The sequence below is a fragment of the Heptranchias perlo genome, chromosome 7 (genome assembly GCF_035084215.1).
Source record: "Heptranchias perlo isolate sHepPer1 chromosome 7, sHepPer1.hap1, whole genome shotgun sequence".
Lineage (NCBI taxonomy): Eukaryota > Metazoa > Chordata > Chondrichthyes > Hexanchiformes > Hexanchidae > Heptranchias > Heptranchias perlo.
The window spans coordinates 74,327,461-74,346,147 of record NC_090331.1 but is presented as its reverse complement, the minus strand read 5'-3'; the positions used below and the strand labels follow the sequence as shown (position 1 = coordinate 74,346,147).

Here is an 18,687-nt window from a genome sequence, read left to right as displayed (position 1 = left end):
CAGGAGTGTGATGGAATACTGTCCACTTGCCTGGATGAGTGCAGCTCCAACAACACTCAAGAAGCTCAACACCATCCAGGTCAAAGCAGCCCACTTGATTGGCACCCCATCCACCACCCTAAACATTCACTCCCTTCACCACTGGCGCACCGTGGCTGCAGTGTGTACCATCCACAGGATGCACTGCAGCAACTCGCCAAGGCTTCTTCGACAGCACCTCCCAAATCCGCGACCTCTACCATCTAGAAGGACAAGAGCAGCAGGTACATGGCAGCAACACCACCTGCACGTTCCCCTCCAAGTCACACACCATCCTGACTTGGAAATATATCGCCGTTCCTTCATCGTCACTGGGTCAAAATCCTGGAACTCCCTTCCTAACAGCACTGTGGGAGAAGCTTCACCACACGGACTGCAGCGGTTCAAGAAGGTGGCTCACCGCCACCTTCTCAAGGGCAATTAGGGATGGGCAATAAACGCCCACATCCCATGAACGAATAAAGAAAACGTCAGAAATTTACCCCTGATCTCTCCGACTCACTCAGTTCCGCCCATCAGTGCCCAAGCTTTCAGCCACTGAATATATGTCTCTAACACATATATTCAGAACCTCTCTGGCCACAGGGGATGTGCCAGAGGACTGGAGAACCGCTAATGTAGTACCATTATTCAAGAAGGGGAGTAGGGAAAAACCGGGGAACTACAGGCCAGTGAGCCTAACATCAGTGGTAGGAAAATTATTGGAAAAAATTCTGAAGGTCAAAATTAGTCTCCACTTGGAGAAGCAAGGATTAATCAGGGATAGTCAACATGGCTTTGTCAAGGGAAGATCATGTCTGACTAATTTGATTGAATTTTTTGAGGGGGTGACGAGGCGTGTGGATGAGGGTAACGCAGTGGATGTGGTATACATGGATTTCAGTAAGGCCTTCGATAAAGTCCCGCACAGGAGACTGGTCAAGAAGGTACGAGCCCATGGAGTCCAGGGTGCCTTGGCACTTTGGATACAAAACTGGCTTAGTGGCAGAAGGCAGAGGGTGATGGTCGAAGGTTGTTTTTGTGACTGGAAGCCTGTGGCCAGTGGGGTACCACAGGGATCTGTGCTGGGGCCCTTGCTGTTTGTGGTCTACATTAACGATTTGGATATGAATGTAAAAGGTATGATCAGTAAGTTCGCTGATGATACAAAAATTGGTAGGGTGGTAAATAGCGAGGAGGATAGCCTCAGTCTGCAGGACGATATAGATGGGTTGGTCAGATGGGCGGAACAGTGGCAAATGGAATTTAACCCGGAAAAGTGCGAGGTGATGCACTTTGGAGGGACTAACAAGGCAAGGGAATACACAATGAATGGGAAGACCCTTGGCAAGACAGAGGGTCAGAGGGATCTTGGTGTGCAAGTTCACAGATCCCTGAAGGCAGCGGAACAGGTAGATAAGGTGGTAAAGAAGGCATATGGGATACTTGCCTTTATTAGCCGAGGCATAGAATAGAAGAGCAAGGAGGTTATAATGGAGCTGTATAAAACACTGGTTAGGCCACAGCTGGAGTACTGTGTGCAGTTCTGGTCGCCGCACTACAGGAAGGATGTGATCGCTTTGGAGAGGGTGCAGAGGAGATTCACCAGGATGTTACCAGGGCTGGAGCGCTTCAGCTATGAAGAGAGACTGGGAAGATTGGGTTTGTTTTCCTTGGAGCAGAGGAGGCTGAGGGGGGACATGATTGAGGTGTACAAAATTATGAGGGGCACAGATAGGATGGATACTAAGGAGCTTTTTCCCTTCGTTGAGGGTTCTATAACAAGGGGGCATAGATCCAAGGTAAAAGGCGGGAGGTTTAGAGGGGATTTGAGAAAGAACTTTTTCACCCAGAGGGTGGTTGGAGTCTGGAACTCACTGCCTGAGAGGGTTGTGGAGGCAGGAACCCTCACAACATTCAAGAAGCATTTGGATGAGCACTTGAAATGCCATAGCATACAAGGCTACGGACCAAATGCTGGAATATGGGATTAGATTAGACTGGGCTTGATGGCCGGCGCGGACACGATAGGCCGAAGGGCCTCTATCCGTGCTGTATAACTCTATGACTCTATGACACTAGCCACCAGCTCTCGAACCTTGAAATTCCTTCCTTGAAACCCTTTGCCTTTACACCTCTCTTTCCACTTTCAAAAGCCCTTCTTAAAACTCCTCTCTTCAACAGCATCTTCGGTCCTATAACCTGCTTAGTGTTCTCCGATTTCCTGTAAAATGCCTTGGGATGTTTGTTGACTTGAGAGGTGCTTTTTAAATGTGAGTTGCTGGGGCAGCACATCGCCCTGTTTAAAAGTTTTTTTTTTAAAGAAAACAAATATAGAAGTAATTTTGAATTGAAAAGTACTTGACACTTTTACTGCCCTGTATCCCTCAGATGCGCAGAAACAAGCGTCTGCTTTCGGTGCATCCTTTTGACTTTGATATGGACTCGGAATACTCTGCCCAGTCTCGCCGCCAGTCTCTCCAACTTCCTTCACCACATTATGATGGGAACAGTTTACAGGTAATCCCCTCAATTCTTAGCTACACTGGAGCCTTATTATTTGCCTCACTTTAAGGCTGCCGCAACGGACAAATGTAATGTATGGTGTGCTTCTGAGCTGTGCAGACCAGGAAATTGCCAGGTCCAGTTCCTGTGCTGAATTAGCTGATCTCAGGTGGAGGTGGCAGTAAGGAGCTCTACAATTAGCCTCGGTGTTCCTGGACTAGGGAGAGGAACATCAGCAGGGTTCCTGTTCCTGATTTCTTAGCCACTCGTTCCTTATGAAAAATACTTTTGTGTTGGACTAGATTAGGCTCGGCTGTGGTGCCTCTCCACATTCAGTCAGCCTCCTGACATCTGGGTACTAACATGAAGAGTGACCCTTTAAGCAAAGCACTCGAGGGTGGCTGACATCTGTGCATCTGTACCCCAGCATAAGTCATTACCTTCAGAGGAGGAGCAGAGAGTGGGAAAACTCTCCAAATTGGTCTATAGCTTCAATATCATACCATGTAATGTGTTTACACATTAAACCCTGGATACACAGCTTTAATCTTGAATTTTTCAAATGTCTTATATTTTTGTATTGGTGCAGAAAAATATCAACAAACAGTTAATTGAGGACAGCAGTAGGACAATGTGTTGGTGGAATAACTGAGGAAATTTTATTTCCTTTATAAAATGCATGAAAGCAGTGGACCAAAACATGACATTAATAAAGTCGTTCCAAAGCACAAATTGGTTTCCAAAACATTCTAAAACACTCTGCACATGACTGCACCTGCATGTTTCAAACCAACACTTTCAATGCTTTATTTCCTGGGGAATTGTGTGTTTATCAGTGTGATGCATGTTGATACTGGGGATTGGCACATTTCAGGCACCTGGTGTCAGCACCCAGCACTCCCAGCTCAGTTTAGAAGCAGAGCCAAGCTACATCTATTCTAATTCAACGAGATGCCTTGGACCCATCATCAGAAGACCATTAAACCAAATGTGAAATTGTTGCATTCCTCACAACAGCAATCCTGGAAAATATTGCAAATTTTGGTACCAGTTCCTGAGATCCATCTTAGGGTCCCATTCGGTCTTTTCAAAAAAAAATGTCTGCCCCTTCAATTTGCTCCCACCCTTTCCCTCTGAAAGCATTTACTGGTGCTGGGGTACAGATCCACTCGCACTGACTGCCCTCGAATACCTTGCCTATCAGGCTATTTTTCATCTGGTGGCCTGGACAGTGAATGTTGGCTGTCTATTTTTTTTTTCCATGAAGGACAGCACAGCTGAACCTTGCCCGACATCGACACATACACACTTTCCAATGTGGATCAATAACAGGAACCATGGCTGATTTTTTTCATTCTCCAGTTCACTGCCCCTGAGGTCTATTATAGCATACTTACTGCCACCTTGGATGTGATCAGCTAAATCACCAGAGTCTCGGGATAAAGACCTTCTTGGCCTGTATGCCTCGGTTCCACACTGGGCAGTACATTTGCTAACTGAGCTAACTGGGAGGTTGCTGTGTTTCTGATTCTTGACCTATTGAAGTCTGCGAAGCCATGTTTGTTGGAATAACTTGCGTGACAGTCCTCTCTTACTGTAGGCTTTGGTAGAGACCGTTATATTCCTTCATTTTCTTTGTCTAGCAGTCATTTTCCGAGTTCTCTTTCACTGGCAATGGTGCAGCAGAGGAAGGTTCCAGAAAGGGATCTTTGATTGGGGAAGCAGACCTCGCCTCAGTATTTCACAGCATCCTGCAGGAGAAAGGACAGAACTTGATGCCAGAGCAAGAGTTTAGTACCGAAGTCCGATTGGAAATCAACGCAAGAAGGAAAAGCTTGAACAAATCTTACAAAACTGGTATGCTTCTTTTTTCTTCGCTTTAGATATGTTGCTTAATATGTAATGGGCTCCATTTATACAAAAGTATATGGTATCTTGGAAAACCAGTTTCGTTTGAATATCAAAAATATTCTGAGGTGAAGCATTGGGTTAGCAGCTAGTCATTTTGACTTTGGGATCCACATCTAACTCCAGCTTGGAGTAACAGAATGAAAGTCTTTTATATAATCATTTTTGAGATGTAGGTGTCATTGGTAAAGCCTGTATTTATTGCCCATCCCTAGTTGCCCTTGAGAAGATGGTGATTAGCCACCTTCTTGAACCACAGCGGTCCATATGGTGACGGTGCCCTCACAAAATGGTTACGGTAGCATAGTGGTTATGTTACTGGACTAGTAATCCAGAGGCCTGGACTAAAATCCAGAGTCATAAGTTCAAATCCTGCTACGGCAGCTGACGAATTTAAATTCAATTAATTAAAAATCTGGAATTAAAATACTAGTATCAGTAATGATGGCCATCAAACTACCGGATTGTTGTAAAAACCCATCTGGTTCACTAATTTCCTTTAGGGAAGGATACCTGCCATCCTTACCTATATGTGACTCCAGACCCACAGCAATGTGGTTGATTCTGAAATGGCCGAACAAGCCACTTGTTGTAAAATCTCGCTAAAAAAAGTCATCACAAGAATAAAACCGGCCGGACCACGAGGCACCGGACACGACAAAGGCAAACCAAGCCCAGTCGACCCTGCAAGGTCCTCCTTACTAACATCTGGGGACTTGTGCCAAAATTGAGAGAGCTGTCCCACAGACTAGTCAAGCAACAGCCTGACATAGCCACACTCACAGAATCATACCTTTCAGCCAACGTCCCAGACTCTTCCATCACCATCCCTGGGTATGTCCTGACCCACCAGAGGTGGCGGTACAGTGATATACAGTCAGGAGGGAGTGGCCTTGGGAGTCCTCAACATTGACTCTGGACCCCATGAAATCTCATGGCATCAGGTCAAACATGGGCAAGGAAACCTCTTGCTGATTACCACCTACCGTCCTCCCTCAGCTGATAAATCAGCCCTCCTCCATGTTGAGCACCACTTGGAGGAAGCACTGAGCGTAGCAAGGGCACGGAATGTACTCTGGGTGGGGGACTTCAATGTCCATCACCAAGAAGTGGCTCGGTAGCACCACTACTGGCCGAGCTGGCCGAGTCTTGAAGGACATAGCTGCCAGACTGGGCCTGGCGGCAGGTGGTGAGCGAACCAACACGAGGGAAAAACTGACTTGACCTCGTCCTCACCAAATCTACCTGTCGCAAATGCATCTGTCCATGACAGTATTGGTAGGAGTGACCACCACACAGTACTCGTGGAGATGAAGTCCTGTCTTCGCACTGAGGACACCATCCAACGTGTTGTGTGGCACTACCACCGTGCTAAATGGGATAGATTCAGAACAGATCTAGCAGCTCAAAACTGGGCATCCATGAGGCATTGTGGGCCAGCAGCAGCAGCAGAATTGTAGTCCAGCACAATCTGTAACCTCATGGCGCGGCATTGTTTTTTATTCGTTCACGGGATGTGAATGTCGCTGGCAAGGCCAGCATTTATTGCCCATCCCTAATTACCCTTGAGAAGGTGGTGGTGAGCCGCCTTCTTGAACCGCTGCAGTCCGTGTGGTGACGGTTCTCCCACAGTGCTGTTAGGAAGGGAGTTCCAGGATTTTGACCCAGCGACAATGAAGGAACGGCGATATATTTCCAAGTCGGGATGGTGTGTGACTTGGAGGGGAACGTGCAGGTAGTGTTGTTCCCATGTGCCTGCTGATCTTGTCCTTCTAGGTGGTAGAGGTCGCGGGTTTGGGAGGTGCTGTCGAAGAAGCCTTGGTGAGTTGCTGCAGTGCATCCTGTGGATGGTACACACTGCAGCCACAGTACGCCGGTGGTGAAGAGAGTGAATGTTTAGGGTGGTGGATGGGGTGCCAATCAAGCGGGCTGCTTTATCTTGGATGGTGTCGAGCTTCTTGAGTGTTGTTGGAGCTGCACTCATCCAAGCAAGTGGAGAGTATTCCATCACACTCCTGACTTGTGCCTTGTAGATGGTGGAAAGGCTTTGGGGAGTCAGGAGGTGAGTCACTCGCCACAGAATACCCAGTCTCTGACCTGCTCTTGTAGCCACAGTATTTATATGGCTGGTCCAGTTAAGTTTCTGGTCAATGGTGACCCCCAGGATGTTGATGGTGGGGGATTCGGCGATGGTAATGCCGTTGAATGTCAAGGGGAGGTGATTAGACTCTTTCTTGTTGGAGATGGTCACTGCCTGGCACTTATCTGGCGCGAATGTTACTTGCCACTTCTGAGCCCAAGCCTGGATGTTGTTCAGGTCTTGCTGCATGCAGGCTCGGACTGCTTCATTATTTGAGAGGTTGCAAATGGAACTGAACACTGTGCAGTCATCAACGAACATCCCCATTTCTGACCTTTTAATGGAGGGAAGGTCATTGATGAAGCAGCTGAAGATGGTTGGGCCTAGGACACTGCCCTGAGGAACTCCTGCAGCAATGTCCTGGAGCTGAGATGATTGGCCTCCAACAACCACTACCATCTTCCTTTGTGCTAGGTATGACTCCAGCCACTGGAGAGTTTTCCCCCTGATTCCCATTGACTTCAATTTTATCAGGGCTCCTTGGTGCCACACTCGGTCAAATGCTGCCTTGATGTCAAGGGCAGTCACTCTCACCTCACCTCTGGAATTCAGCTCTTTTGTCCATGTTTGGACCAAGGCTGTAATGAGGTCTGGAGCCGAGTGGTCCTGGCGGAACCCAAACTGAGCATCGGTGAGCAGGTTATTGGTGAGTAAGTGTCGCTTGATAGCATTGTCGACGACACCTTCCATCACTTTGCTGATGATTGAGAGTAGACTGATGGGGCGGTAATTGGCCGGATTGGATTTGTCCTGCTTTTTGTGGACAGGACATACCTGGGCAATTTTCCACATTGTCAGGTAGATGCCAGTGTTGTCGCTGAACTGGAACAGCTTGGCGAGAGGCATAGCTAGTTCTGGAGCACAAGTCTTCAGCACTACAGCTGGGATGTTGTCGAGGCCCATAGCCTTTGCTGTATCCAGTGCACTCAGCCGTTTCTTGATATCACGTGGAGTGAATCGAATTGGCCGAAGACTGGCTTCCGTGATGGTGGGGATATCGGGAGGAGGCTGAGATGGATTATCCACTCGGCACTTCTGGCTGAAGATGGTTGCAAACACTTCAGCCTTGTCTTTTGCACTCAGTGCTGGACTCCGCCATCATTGAGGATGGGGATGTTTGCAGAGCCTCCTCCTCCCGTTAGTTGTTTAATTGTCCACCACCATTCACGTCTGGATGTGGCAGGACTGCAGAGCTTTGATCTGATCCGTTGGTTGTGGAATCGCTTAGCTCTGCCTATAGCTTGTTGCTTCCGCTGTTTAGCATGCATGTAGTCCTGAGTTGCAGCTTCACCAGGTTGGCACCTCATTTTTAGGTACGCCTGTTGCTGCTCCTGGCATGCTATTCTGCACTCCTCATTGAACCAGGGTTGATCCCCTGGCTTGTTGGTAATGGTAGAGTGAGGAATCTGTCGGGCCATGAGGTTACAGATTGTGCTGGAATACAATTCTGCTGCTGCTGATGGCCCACAGCGCCTCATGGATGCCCAGTTTTGAGCTGCTAGATCTGTTCTGAATCTATCCCATTTAGCACGTTGGTAGTGCCACACAACACGTTGGATGGTGTCCTCAGTGCGAAGATAGGACTTCACCTCCACGAGGACTGTGCGGTGGTCACTCCTACCAATACTGTCATGGACAGATGCATTTGCGACAGGTAGATTGGTGAGGACGAGGTCACGTAAGTTTTTCCCTCGTGTTGGTTCGCTCACCACCTGCCGCAGGCCCAGTCCAGCAGCTATGTCCTTCAGGACTCGGCCAGCTCGGTCAGGAGTGGTGCTACCGAGCCACTCTTGGTGATGGACATTGAAGTCCCCCACCCAGAGTACATTTTGTGCCCTTGCTACCCTCAGTGCTTCCTCCAAGTGGTGCTCAACATGGAGGAGGACTGATTCATCAGCTGAGGGAGGACAGTAGGTGGTAATCAGCAGGAGGTTTCCTTGCCCATGTTTGACCTGATGCCATGAGATTTCATGGGGTCCAGAGTCAATGTTGAGGACCCCAGGGCCACTCCCTCCTGACTGTATATCACTGGACCGCCACCTCTGGTGGGTCTGTCCTGCCGGTGGGACAGGACATACCCAGGGATGGTGATGGAAGAGTCTGGGACGTTGGCTGAAAGGTATGATTCTGTGAGTATGGCTATGTCAGGTTGTTGCTTGACTAGTCTGTGGGACAGCTCTCCCAATTTTGGCACAAGTCCCCAGATGTTAGTAAGGAGGACCTTGCAGGGTCGACTGAGCTTGGTTTGCCTTTGTCGTGTCCGGTGCCTAGTGGTCCGTCCGGTTTTATTCTTATGACTTTTCGTAACGAGATTTTACAACTGAGTGGCTTGCTCGGCCATTTTAAAATCAACCACATTGCTGTGGGTCTGGAGTCACATATCGGCCAGACCGGGTAAGGACATTCGTGAACCAGATGGGTTTTTACGACAATCCGGTAGTTTCATGGCTATCATTACTGATACTAGTATTTTAATTCCAGATTTTTATTTAATTAATTGAATTTAAATTCGCCAGCTGCCGTGGCGGGATTTGAACGCATAATTCGGGATTTTAGTCCAGACCTCTGGCTTACTAGTTCAGTAACATAACCACTATGCTACCGTACCATATCCCTCACTCTACCATTACCAACAAGCCAGGGGATCAACCCTGGTTCAATGAGGAGTGTAGAAGAGCATGCCAGGAGCAGCACCAGGCGTACCTAAAAATGAGGTGCCAACCTGGTGAAGCTACATCTCAGGACTACATGCGTGTTAAACAGCGGAAGCAACATGCTATCGACAGAGCTAAGCGATTCCACAACCAACGGATCAGATCAAAGCTCTGCAGTCCTGCCACATCCAGTCGTGAATGGTGGTGGACAATTAAACAACTAACGGGAGGAGAAGGCTCTGCAAACATCCCCATCCTCAAAGATGGCGGAGTCCAGCACGTGAGTGCAAAAGACAAGGCTAAAGCATTTGCAACTATCTTCAGCCAGAAGTGCCGAGTGGATGATCCATCTCGGCCTCCTCCCAATATCCCCACCATCACAGAAGCCAGTCTTCAGCCAATTCGATTCACTCCACGTGATATCAAGAAACGGCTGAGTGCACTGGATGCAGCAAAGGCTATGGGCCCCGACAACATCCCGGCTGTAGTGCTGAAGACTTGTGCTCCAGAACAAGCTGCGTCTCTAGCCAAGCTGTTCCAGTACAGCTACAACACTGGCATCTACCTGACAATGTGGAAAATTGCCCAGGTATGTCCTGTCCACAAAAAGCAGGACAAATCCAATCCGGCCAATTACCACCCCATCAGTCTACTCTCAATCATCAGGAAAGTGATGGAAGGTGTCGTCGACAGTGCTATCAAGCGGCACTTACTCACCAATAACCTACTCACCGATGCTCAGTTTGGGTTCCGCCAGGACCACTCGGCTCCAGACCTCATTACAGCCTTGGTCCAAACATGGACAAAAGAGCTGAATTCCAGAGGTGAGGTGAGAGTGACTGCCCTTGACATCAAGGCAGCATTTGATCGAGTGTGGCACCAAGGAGCCCTAGTAAAATTGAAGTCAATGGGATTCAGGGGGAAAACTCTCCAGTGGCTGGAGTCATACCAAGCTCAAAGGAAGATGGTAGTGGTTGTTGGAGGCCAATCATCTCAGCCCCAGGACATTGCTGCAGGAGTTCCTCAAGGCAGTGTCCTTGGCACAACCATCTTCAGCTGCTTCATCAATGACCTTCCCTCCATCATAAGGTCAGAAATGGGGATGTTCGCTGATGATTGCACAGTGTTCGGTTCCATTCGCAACCCCTCAAATAATGAAGCAGTCCCAGCCCGCATGCAGCAAGACCTGGACAACATCCAGGCTTGGGCTGATAAGTGGCAAGTAACATTCGCGCCAGACAAGTGCCAGGCAATGACCATCTCCAACAAGAGAGAGTCTAACAATCTCCCCTTGACATTCAACGGCATTACCATCGCCGAATCCCCCACCATCAACATCCTGGGGGTCACCATTGACCAGAAACTTAACTGGACCAGCCATATAAATACTGTGGCTACGAGAGCAGGTCAGAGGCTGGGTATTCTGTGGCGAGTGACTCACCTCCTGACTCCCCAAAGCCTTTCCACCATCTACAAGGTACAAGTCAGGAGTGTGATGGAACACTGTCCACTTGCTTGGATGAGTGCAGCTCCAACAACACTCAAGAAGCTCGACACCATCCAAGATAAAGCAGCCCGCTTGATTGGCACCCCATCCACCACCCTAAACATTCACTCTCTTCACCACCGGCGTACTGTGGCTGCAGTGTGTACCATCCACAGGATGCACTGCAGCAACTCACCAAGGCTTCTTTGACAGCACCTCCCAAACCCGCGACCTCTACCACCTAGAAGGACAAGAGCAGCAGGCACATGGGAACAACACCACCTGCACGTTCCCCTCCAAGTCACACACCATCCCGACTTGGAAATATATCGCCGTTCCTTCGTCGTCGCTGGGTCAAAATCCTGGAACTCCCTTCCTAACAGCACTGTGGGAGAACCGTCACCACACGGACTGCAGCGGTTCAAGAAGGCGGCTCACCACCACCTTCTCAAGGGCAATTAGGGATGGGCAATAAATGCCGGCCTCACCAGCGAAGCCCACATCCCATGAACGAATTAAAAAAATCAATGTTGTTAGGTCGGGAGTTCCAGGATTTTAACCAGCGACAATGAAGGAATGGCAATATATCTCCCAAGTTGAGATGGTGTGTGACTAGGAGGGGGCCTTGGAGGTGATGCTGTTACAATGCACTTGGCGCCCTTGTCCTTCTCCTGTTTCTGCTGGCTGTAAGAGCCATGCATGAAAGAAATGGGTTTGGCAACCATTACTTGCAGCTGTCTGTCTCCAGCACAGAAGTACCCACGATTCCAGCATGTCAGAAGTAAGGGACAAGTTTTACGATTTCGCACTCTTGGTGTAGAACAGCAACAAATTCCACATATCGGGAGCTCAGACACTGGTTGTTTTGAAAATTGTGCAATAAACATCCTTATGTTTTAAAAGCCCCGGCAAAGTTATTGATCGGTCCACCAGATAAGTTTCTGGGTCAAAATGCTGGAATTCCCTGCCTAATTCATCACGGGAACCCCATCCGCATAAGGACTGCAATGTTCAAGGAGAAGACCCAGCACTACCTTCTCAGGCCAACTAGAGATGGACAATAAATGCAGCCTTGCCAGTGTAGCCCACGTTCTCAGTAGTTAAGTTGTGAGCATATTTTTGAAATTATATGGGAATTGTTACCAGTCCATTGATGTCGTTGATCAGGAAGGAAATCAGAAGCGAAAAAAAATAGAAGCAGAAATGGCTGGTCGGGGAATAAAAATAACTATCTACAGTAAATAGCCAAAGTGGGAACAGGGGTGAAATTTCTCCTTTACCGAAAAGTTTGGTGTGAGCACATGATGGCGTTTCCTATTTTGTAAACACCTCGACTTTTCCATTAAAGTGATCAAAAAAGGATTTTCAATTCCACTCTCTTTGGCAAGCGGGGAGGAGAAATAAGCGCTGTACATCAGTATCTGTTGAAAGGGTAGGAGCTATGGACTTTAGATACTTTAGAAACTTACTCATTGAAAATTAATATAGAAAGGCAACTTGGAATCCATTCCTGCTTCATTGAACTAGAAAATTGAAGAAGTTGTGACTTTGGCTGAGGTATGAGAGAGTGAATCACGACCTTTTCCTTCATTTTTCTCCCTTTTTCTGCCAGCAGCACTGATGTTGCAGCTCTTTGGTGCCTCATCCAAATGTCCATTGACGAAGGGGCAAAGCTCCGAAAGCTTGTGATTTCAAATAAAGCTGTTGGACTATAACCTGGTGTTGTGCGACTCCTTACATTTGTCCACCCCAGTCCATCACCGGCATCTCCACACCATTGTTCATAGATGAGTATTGGTATTTGTTTGACAATAGGGCTATCACAGCAAAGCTGTGGGAATGCTACACCCCCACAGCCCTGGCTTAGATCAGTTAACTCACCCCAGACCAGGGATTGAACTTGGGGCGTTCCACTCTGTGTGGCTCAGTACCACAGCATGTAGTGTATTTGGCCCCCAGGGATGTGCTAAACAAAACTCTTCCTTTTTTTCCATTGCTGTTCTTGTTGTCCAACTATTGATTGGAAGGAAATTCAATTCCAGGGTTTTACAGCACAATATTCTAATCCTAGAGCATCCATCACTGGAACTAAATCAAACTCTTATAAGAGGCACTGGACCGATATTGCAGGTACCAGCATGTGCTTCGCTGTTGAAGATGGGTCCTCTAAATTCACGTTAACATCTCCTATTTTTCCTTGACCCTCACATTCACATTGATTGACATCAGATGAGGTGGTGCATCGTGAACACAGACTTCCCCGCACTCGATCTGTTCCCGGAATGTGGACCTACACTGGAGAAGCAGAGCAGCACCATTCACTGCCTCATGAGAAGCATGGGGCCCAGTACTATGCTGATATGGAGAGCTCTGACGATAATGAGACTCCTGAACATCCAGTGTATCAGCGCCATTTTGTACGACACAGGAATAAGAGTTCCTCACAGGAAAATTCAGGCTCTGGAGGAAGTCAGGTAAATCTTCAAAGAAGGCAAGCAATCTGGATTCTACCATTGTATACAATTATGTATCAGACACAACTTTACTTCTATTTAATATGGCATTTATATTGTAGTTCTGCCTTTAGAGCCAGCACTGTAAACAACGTGACAACTGTGCTTCAGTAGCCAGTGGGATTGGCCAGGTGACTGCAACAGTCTTTTCTGATCCTGCACATTGCTATCTATGTATGAGACCCACATCCAAATGTAAAGCATAACCAGAGGAAAACATAAACCCATATCTGTGACAGCACCGAATGGTGCTAGGCATCATTTTTTCTCACTGTGGGCATTCTGAGTTTTCAACCTGCCCATGTAGGAACATTAGCATCAGGGGTATGCCATTCAGTTCATTGAGCCTGCTCCACCGTTCAGTTAGATCATGGGTGATCTGCATCTCCGCTCCATTTACCTGCCTTTGCACCAGATCCCTTGATACACTTACCTAACAAATATCTATCTATCTCAGTCTTGAAAGGTCCAATTGTCCCAGCCATTTAGGACAATAGAGCATTTTTTTCCTATTGCTGGCCTGAATGGACTTCCCCCAGCAATAAGGAAGTTTAAAATTACATTGTGACCTTGGAATTGCAGATTGCGCTGTTGTTTCAGTATTGTTACTGGTGCTCCGGCTGTACCCTGCAATGTAAATGGGGTTAATTCATGGCACCAGCAGCCTCAACACATTGTGTCCTGCAGTATAAACATGCTATAAGAAAAGCACGGCATTCAATAGGGTGGGTAGCAGGCTTCAGCCAAGCTCCCATCATCTAATCCCTGAAAAGCCAGTGTAGAAGTAAATGCTGCCCTGATTTTAAGGATATAACAATCAAGATACAGGCTTCCCAACTTTTTAATTGAAGATTTACCAAAGAATAACTTTCCCAAAATGGTACAGAAATTATCCCATTCCCTTATTCAATTATTTGCTGCTTAAAATGAATTCTCTCAGTCTAGTTCATTTCTGCCACTCATTTTCACACTTTCCATATTTTGATCCGATTCTAAATGCAGTGTGCTTTGGTGGTGGCTCTGAAAGGAGATCTTTAGTGTAAGATTAAGTACAAGGAATGCTGCATACTTACCTTAACACTAATCCTTTGGGTTAGCGGCAAGTACAAGGACATTGTGTGCACTCAGCCCAACAACATACCTTTGGTTTGGGGGACGAACGATGAATGGTTTACATTTACTCCCAACACCAAACCTTTAGGTTCAGTATGCACATTTTATCTGACACTGAAGATCCTCTTTAAACTGGTTGAATTGCATAACCTATTCATCCTGGCGGTGGTGGTGGTGTGCTGGTGATGGTTTGACACTTTCCTTACCTACAGATTTCAGACCTGTCCAAGCGCATGTCTTCCATTGAGCGAATGCTAAGCAGACTGGAGGAGAAGATGACTCCCAGCTCTGTAGAGGTAATCATTTGGGATTGTAAAATTATGCCAATTAATAGTTGCTTTCAAAGGAAAAAGTTAAAGTAAAAATTAAGCTTTGTGTCTTTAAATTATTAATAAATATACAGCATATTTTGATCTGTGACAGTCAGGACAAGTGATATATATGGTTACCAAGTGCAGCAAGATTTACTGCCTGACTGCTGCGGCTTTGCATAAAAAATCCCAGAGGCAATGATAACGCTGCTTTCTAAGCTCATCTGAATGATAGCAAATAACTTGCCCTGACGACCAATTACTAGTTGGGGAGGTAATCCTGCCTGAAGGTACCTGAACCAGGATTGCTGCAGAAGCCATTAAGTCGGGTGAAATCTGTAACTTGCCTGTTTGTACCCTAACAAGTTAGATCTCCTAAACCAATCCTGCATTGTTGCTTATTTCTTAATATCTCTCTTGTGTTACGTAGGAACAGGAGTAGGCCATTCAGCCCCTCGAACCTGTGCCACCATTTAATTAGATCATGGCTGTTCTGTGTCTTAACATCATCTACCCACCTTGTGTCCCTTAATAGCCTTGCCTAACAAAAATCTATCAATCTCATATTTGAAATTTTCAATTGACCTAGCCTCAACTGCCTTTTGGTTGTTGCTTATTTCTTAATATCTGTCTTGTGTTGCTTTTACGTGACCAGCCAGGAAGAAAAGAGCTTGGAAAGTTTCCCTTCTTTGCAAAGCCCCTGTGCAGTGGAATAAAGGGTTGGACTTAGTTCACTTTTGAAGTTGTATAATTTGAAATGGGGCAAAGTTGTGAAGGATTTGTGTCTCCTTATAATCTGCACTTTGAGATTGGGGCGGGGTGGGGGGGGGGGTGGGGAGGGTGAGTAAGAATGGGCTGAATGGAAAATGAGGTAGGCAGAGTGACAAAATCTCTTGCCCAGCAACATGAAAATCATACTCAGTGTATACAAAAATACCTTTTTTTTATTCCCAAGCTGTTTACTAATTGGATATATACTAATTGGATATATATGTTCATGTTGGCATTCATCTATGGAGTGGATTTCAAATGATGCTGCAATGATACAATGCATGTGTTTTCAAGCATATTATTCAGCATGAACATAATTCTATACTAATGCTGTGAGTGCACACACAGAGTGAAATAAATGTATTTCTTTAATAACTAGGTTATGGTTTGTTATGATGCGTGATGGGGGGCTTTTGTGGATTTGTAGTAAAAGGGACCTAAAGGAAAGAAGAGTAAAGGAGAGCCCCCGATAAAAAGACATTCCTGAGAAATGAGAGCAGTGGGATGCTGTGAGATTGAGAGCCATTGGCTGCAGTTCTGCATGTGGTGGAACTCCTAGCCTTGTTGGTGTCTTGGAAATTGGTGCCAAGCAAAGAACAACCTCTTCCTCCCCCTGCATCCTTGGAGATACCAGAAGAGAGGCCCAGGTTACTCTTGCACACCTACAAATGTAGCAATTAATAGCGCAATGGTGACAGGGAATGGAAGCAGATCTTCAATGGACAAGAATAATTTAAGCTGTAGGGGCGACAAAGTGAAACAATGGAAACCCCCCCCCCACCAATATTGTCTGTCTCCTGACATAAGACTATTCTCGCCAACAAAGATACCAAGAAAATGACTGAAAAACCTAGCCAGATACAAATCATTTTTGTGATGACAGCTTGATCACTAACAATGGAATATCTGAATTCCAACAGAAATATCGAAATAAAAAGCAAAACACAGAGTCTGTGTGCTGAGTATTCAACCTAAGGGATTTCTCATTGCATACCTAACTGAAACTGCACAGTTTCTGTCTCATAATTATGAGGGAATATTTTCTGAAATTGTAACAGAAATCTTCAGCCTCAGGACCCAATTTCTCAGAACAGATCTTTATTTCCCTTGTTTTGTTACCAAGTTCAGATACAATGCTGGACAAAAGCAAGCTGAAGGAAGATTATCGATCAATATAGCCAGGATACATCACATACTGGGATCAAACTCAACAATACCTATGATTAGACCTGTTACTACAGGGTTCTACATTGCTGCAGCTTAAATCAATTTTTTCTGTTTGATTCACAAACACACTTGAAGTTATTAGCAGGCTTGCTGCATGCTACAGAGCTACACATCACTGCACCTGATGACGATACAAGTTCTGTTATTAAAGTACCTGCTAACAGCGAGATATCTAAAGGGAAGGAGAAAAAGGAGAGCTTGTGTCTGGACTATAAGTAAAAGAGGGAGAGAGATTTCAAGTCCCAGTCAGAACATATTATATCACTCTGAAGCAACCAATTATGTTCTGTTGGGAAGTCCCTGTCAAGATGGTTTACTCCCCTGTTGCCCCTTCTCCCAGTGTCACACACTGAGAAGTAGAGGGGGAGTAAGGTCAGGAGAGACCAGTCTATAGCTCTTAGGCATAACAAGGGAACATAAGAACATAAGAAATTGGAGCAGGAGTAGGCCAATCGGCCCCTCGAGCCTGCTCCGCCATTCAATAAGATCATGGCTGATCTGATCCCAACCACAAATCTAAAGAACACAAGAAGTCGGAGCAGGACCCGGCCACATAGCCCCTGGGCCCTCTCCGCCACCCACAGGGCATTGACCGATCCGAACTCAGCTTCATGTCCAATTTCCTGCCCGCTCCCCATAACCCCTAATTCCCTTTACTTCTAGGAAACTGTCTATTTCTGTTTTAAATTTATCTAATGATGTAGCTTCCACAGCTTCCTGGGGCAGCAAATTCCACAGACCTACCACCCTCTGAGTGAAGAAGTTTCTCCTCATCTCAGTTTTGAAAGAGCAGCCCCTTATTCTAAGATTATGCCCCCTAGTTCTAGTTTCACCCATCTTTGGGAACATCCTTACTGCATCCACCCGATCAAGACCCTTCACAATCTTATATGTTTCAATAAGATCGCCTCTCATTCTTCTGAACTCCAATGAGTAGAGTCCCAATCTACTCAACCTCTCCTCATATGTCCGCCCCCTCATCCCCGGGATTAACCGAGTGAACCTTCTTTGTACTGCCTCGAGAGCAAGTATGTCTTTTCTTAAGTATGGAGACCAAAACTGTATGCAGTATTCCAGGTGCGGTCTCACCAATACCTTATATAACTGCAGCAATACCTCCTTGTTTTTATATTCTATCCCCCTAGCAATAAAAGCCAACATTCCGTTGGCTTTCTTGATCACCTGCTGCACCTGCATACCAACTTTTTGATTTTCTTGCACGAGGACCCCCAGATCCCTTTGTACTGCAGTACTTTCCAGTCTCTCGCCATTAAGAAAATAACTTGCTCTCTGATTTTTCCTGCCAAAGTGCATAACCTCACATTTTCCAATATTATATTGCATCTGCCAAATCTCCGCCCACTCACCCAGCCTGTCTATATCCCCTTGCAGGTTTTTTATGTCCTCCTCACTCTCTACTTTCCCTCCCATCTTTGTATCATCTGCAAATTTTGATATGTTGCACTCGGTCCCCTCCTCCAAATCGTTAATATAGATTGTAAAGAGTTGGGGACCCAGCACCGACCCCTGTGGAACACCACTGGTTACTGGTTGCCAGTCCGAAAATGAACCATTTATCCCAACTCTCTGCTTCCTGTTCGATAACCAATCCTCCACCCATGCCAGAATATTACCCCCAATCCCGTGATTTTTTATCTTAAGTAATAATCTTTTATGTGGCACCTTGTCGAATGCCTTCTGGAAGTCTAAATACACTATGTCCACTGGTTCCCCTTAGGGAGCCTCATTTCCTCAACCGTTCAGCCGGACCCCTGCTGTAACTCTGGCAAAACTCTTTTAGGCCAGCATGGAAGAAAGCCAGGACCTGGATACGTCAAGCCCAGACATTATTTGGAAAGTCCTGCTCGGCCCTTATGAGGCTGGCTTGTCTGAGGAGGTGGGGACTCACTACCCTAGGAGTTCACACTTCCCCAGCCCGTGAGAGACCTGGCATAAGACTGGAGTCTTGTCAGGCAAGTCGGATGAAGTGTGCTGGCCTCCAGAAGGACATAGGTGGACTGGACCCCCGAAGAAAGGCAAA

General features: G+C 46.5%; 1 protein-coding gene across 1 annotated transcript in view; it reads left to right on the top strand.

Annotated features, from left to right (window-relative positions):
- mlphb (melanophilin b) overlaps positions 1-18,687 on the top strand; it is a 111,912-nt gene that overhangs the window by 44,154 nt on the left and 49,071 nt on the right. Inside the window, exons 6-9 of the mRNA XM_067987917.1 lie at positions 2,410-2,538; positions 4,167-4,380; positions 12,941-13,185; positions 14,550-14,633. Of these exons, the coding sequence (XP_067844018.1) occupies positions 2,410-2,538; positions 4,167-4,380; positions 12,941-13,185; positions 14,550-14,633 (672 nt within the window). The remainder of the gene's footprint in view (positions 1-2,409; positions 2,539-4,166; positions 4,381-12,940; positions 13,186-14,549; positions 14,634-18,687) is intronic.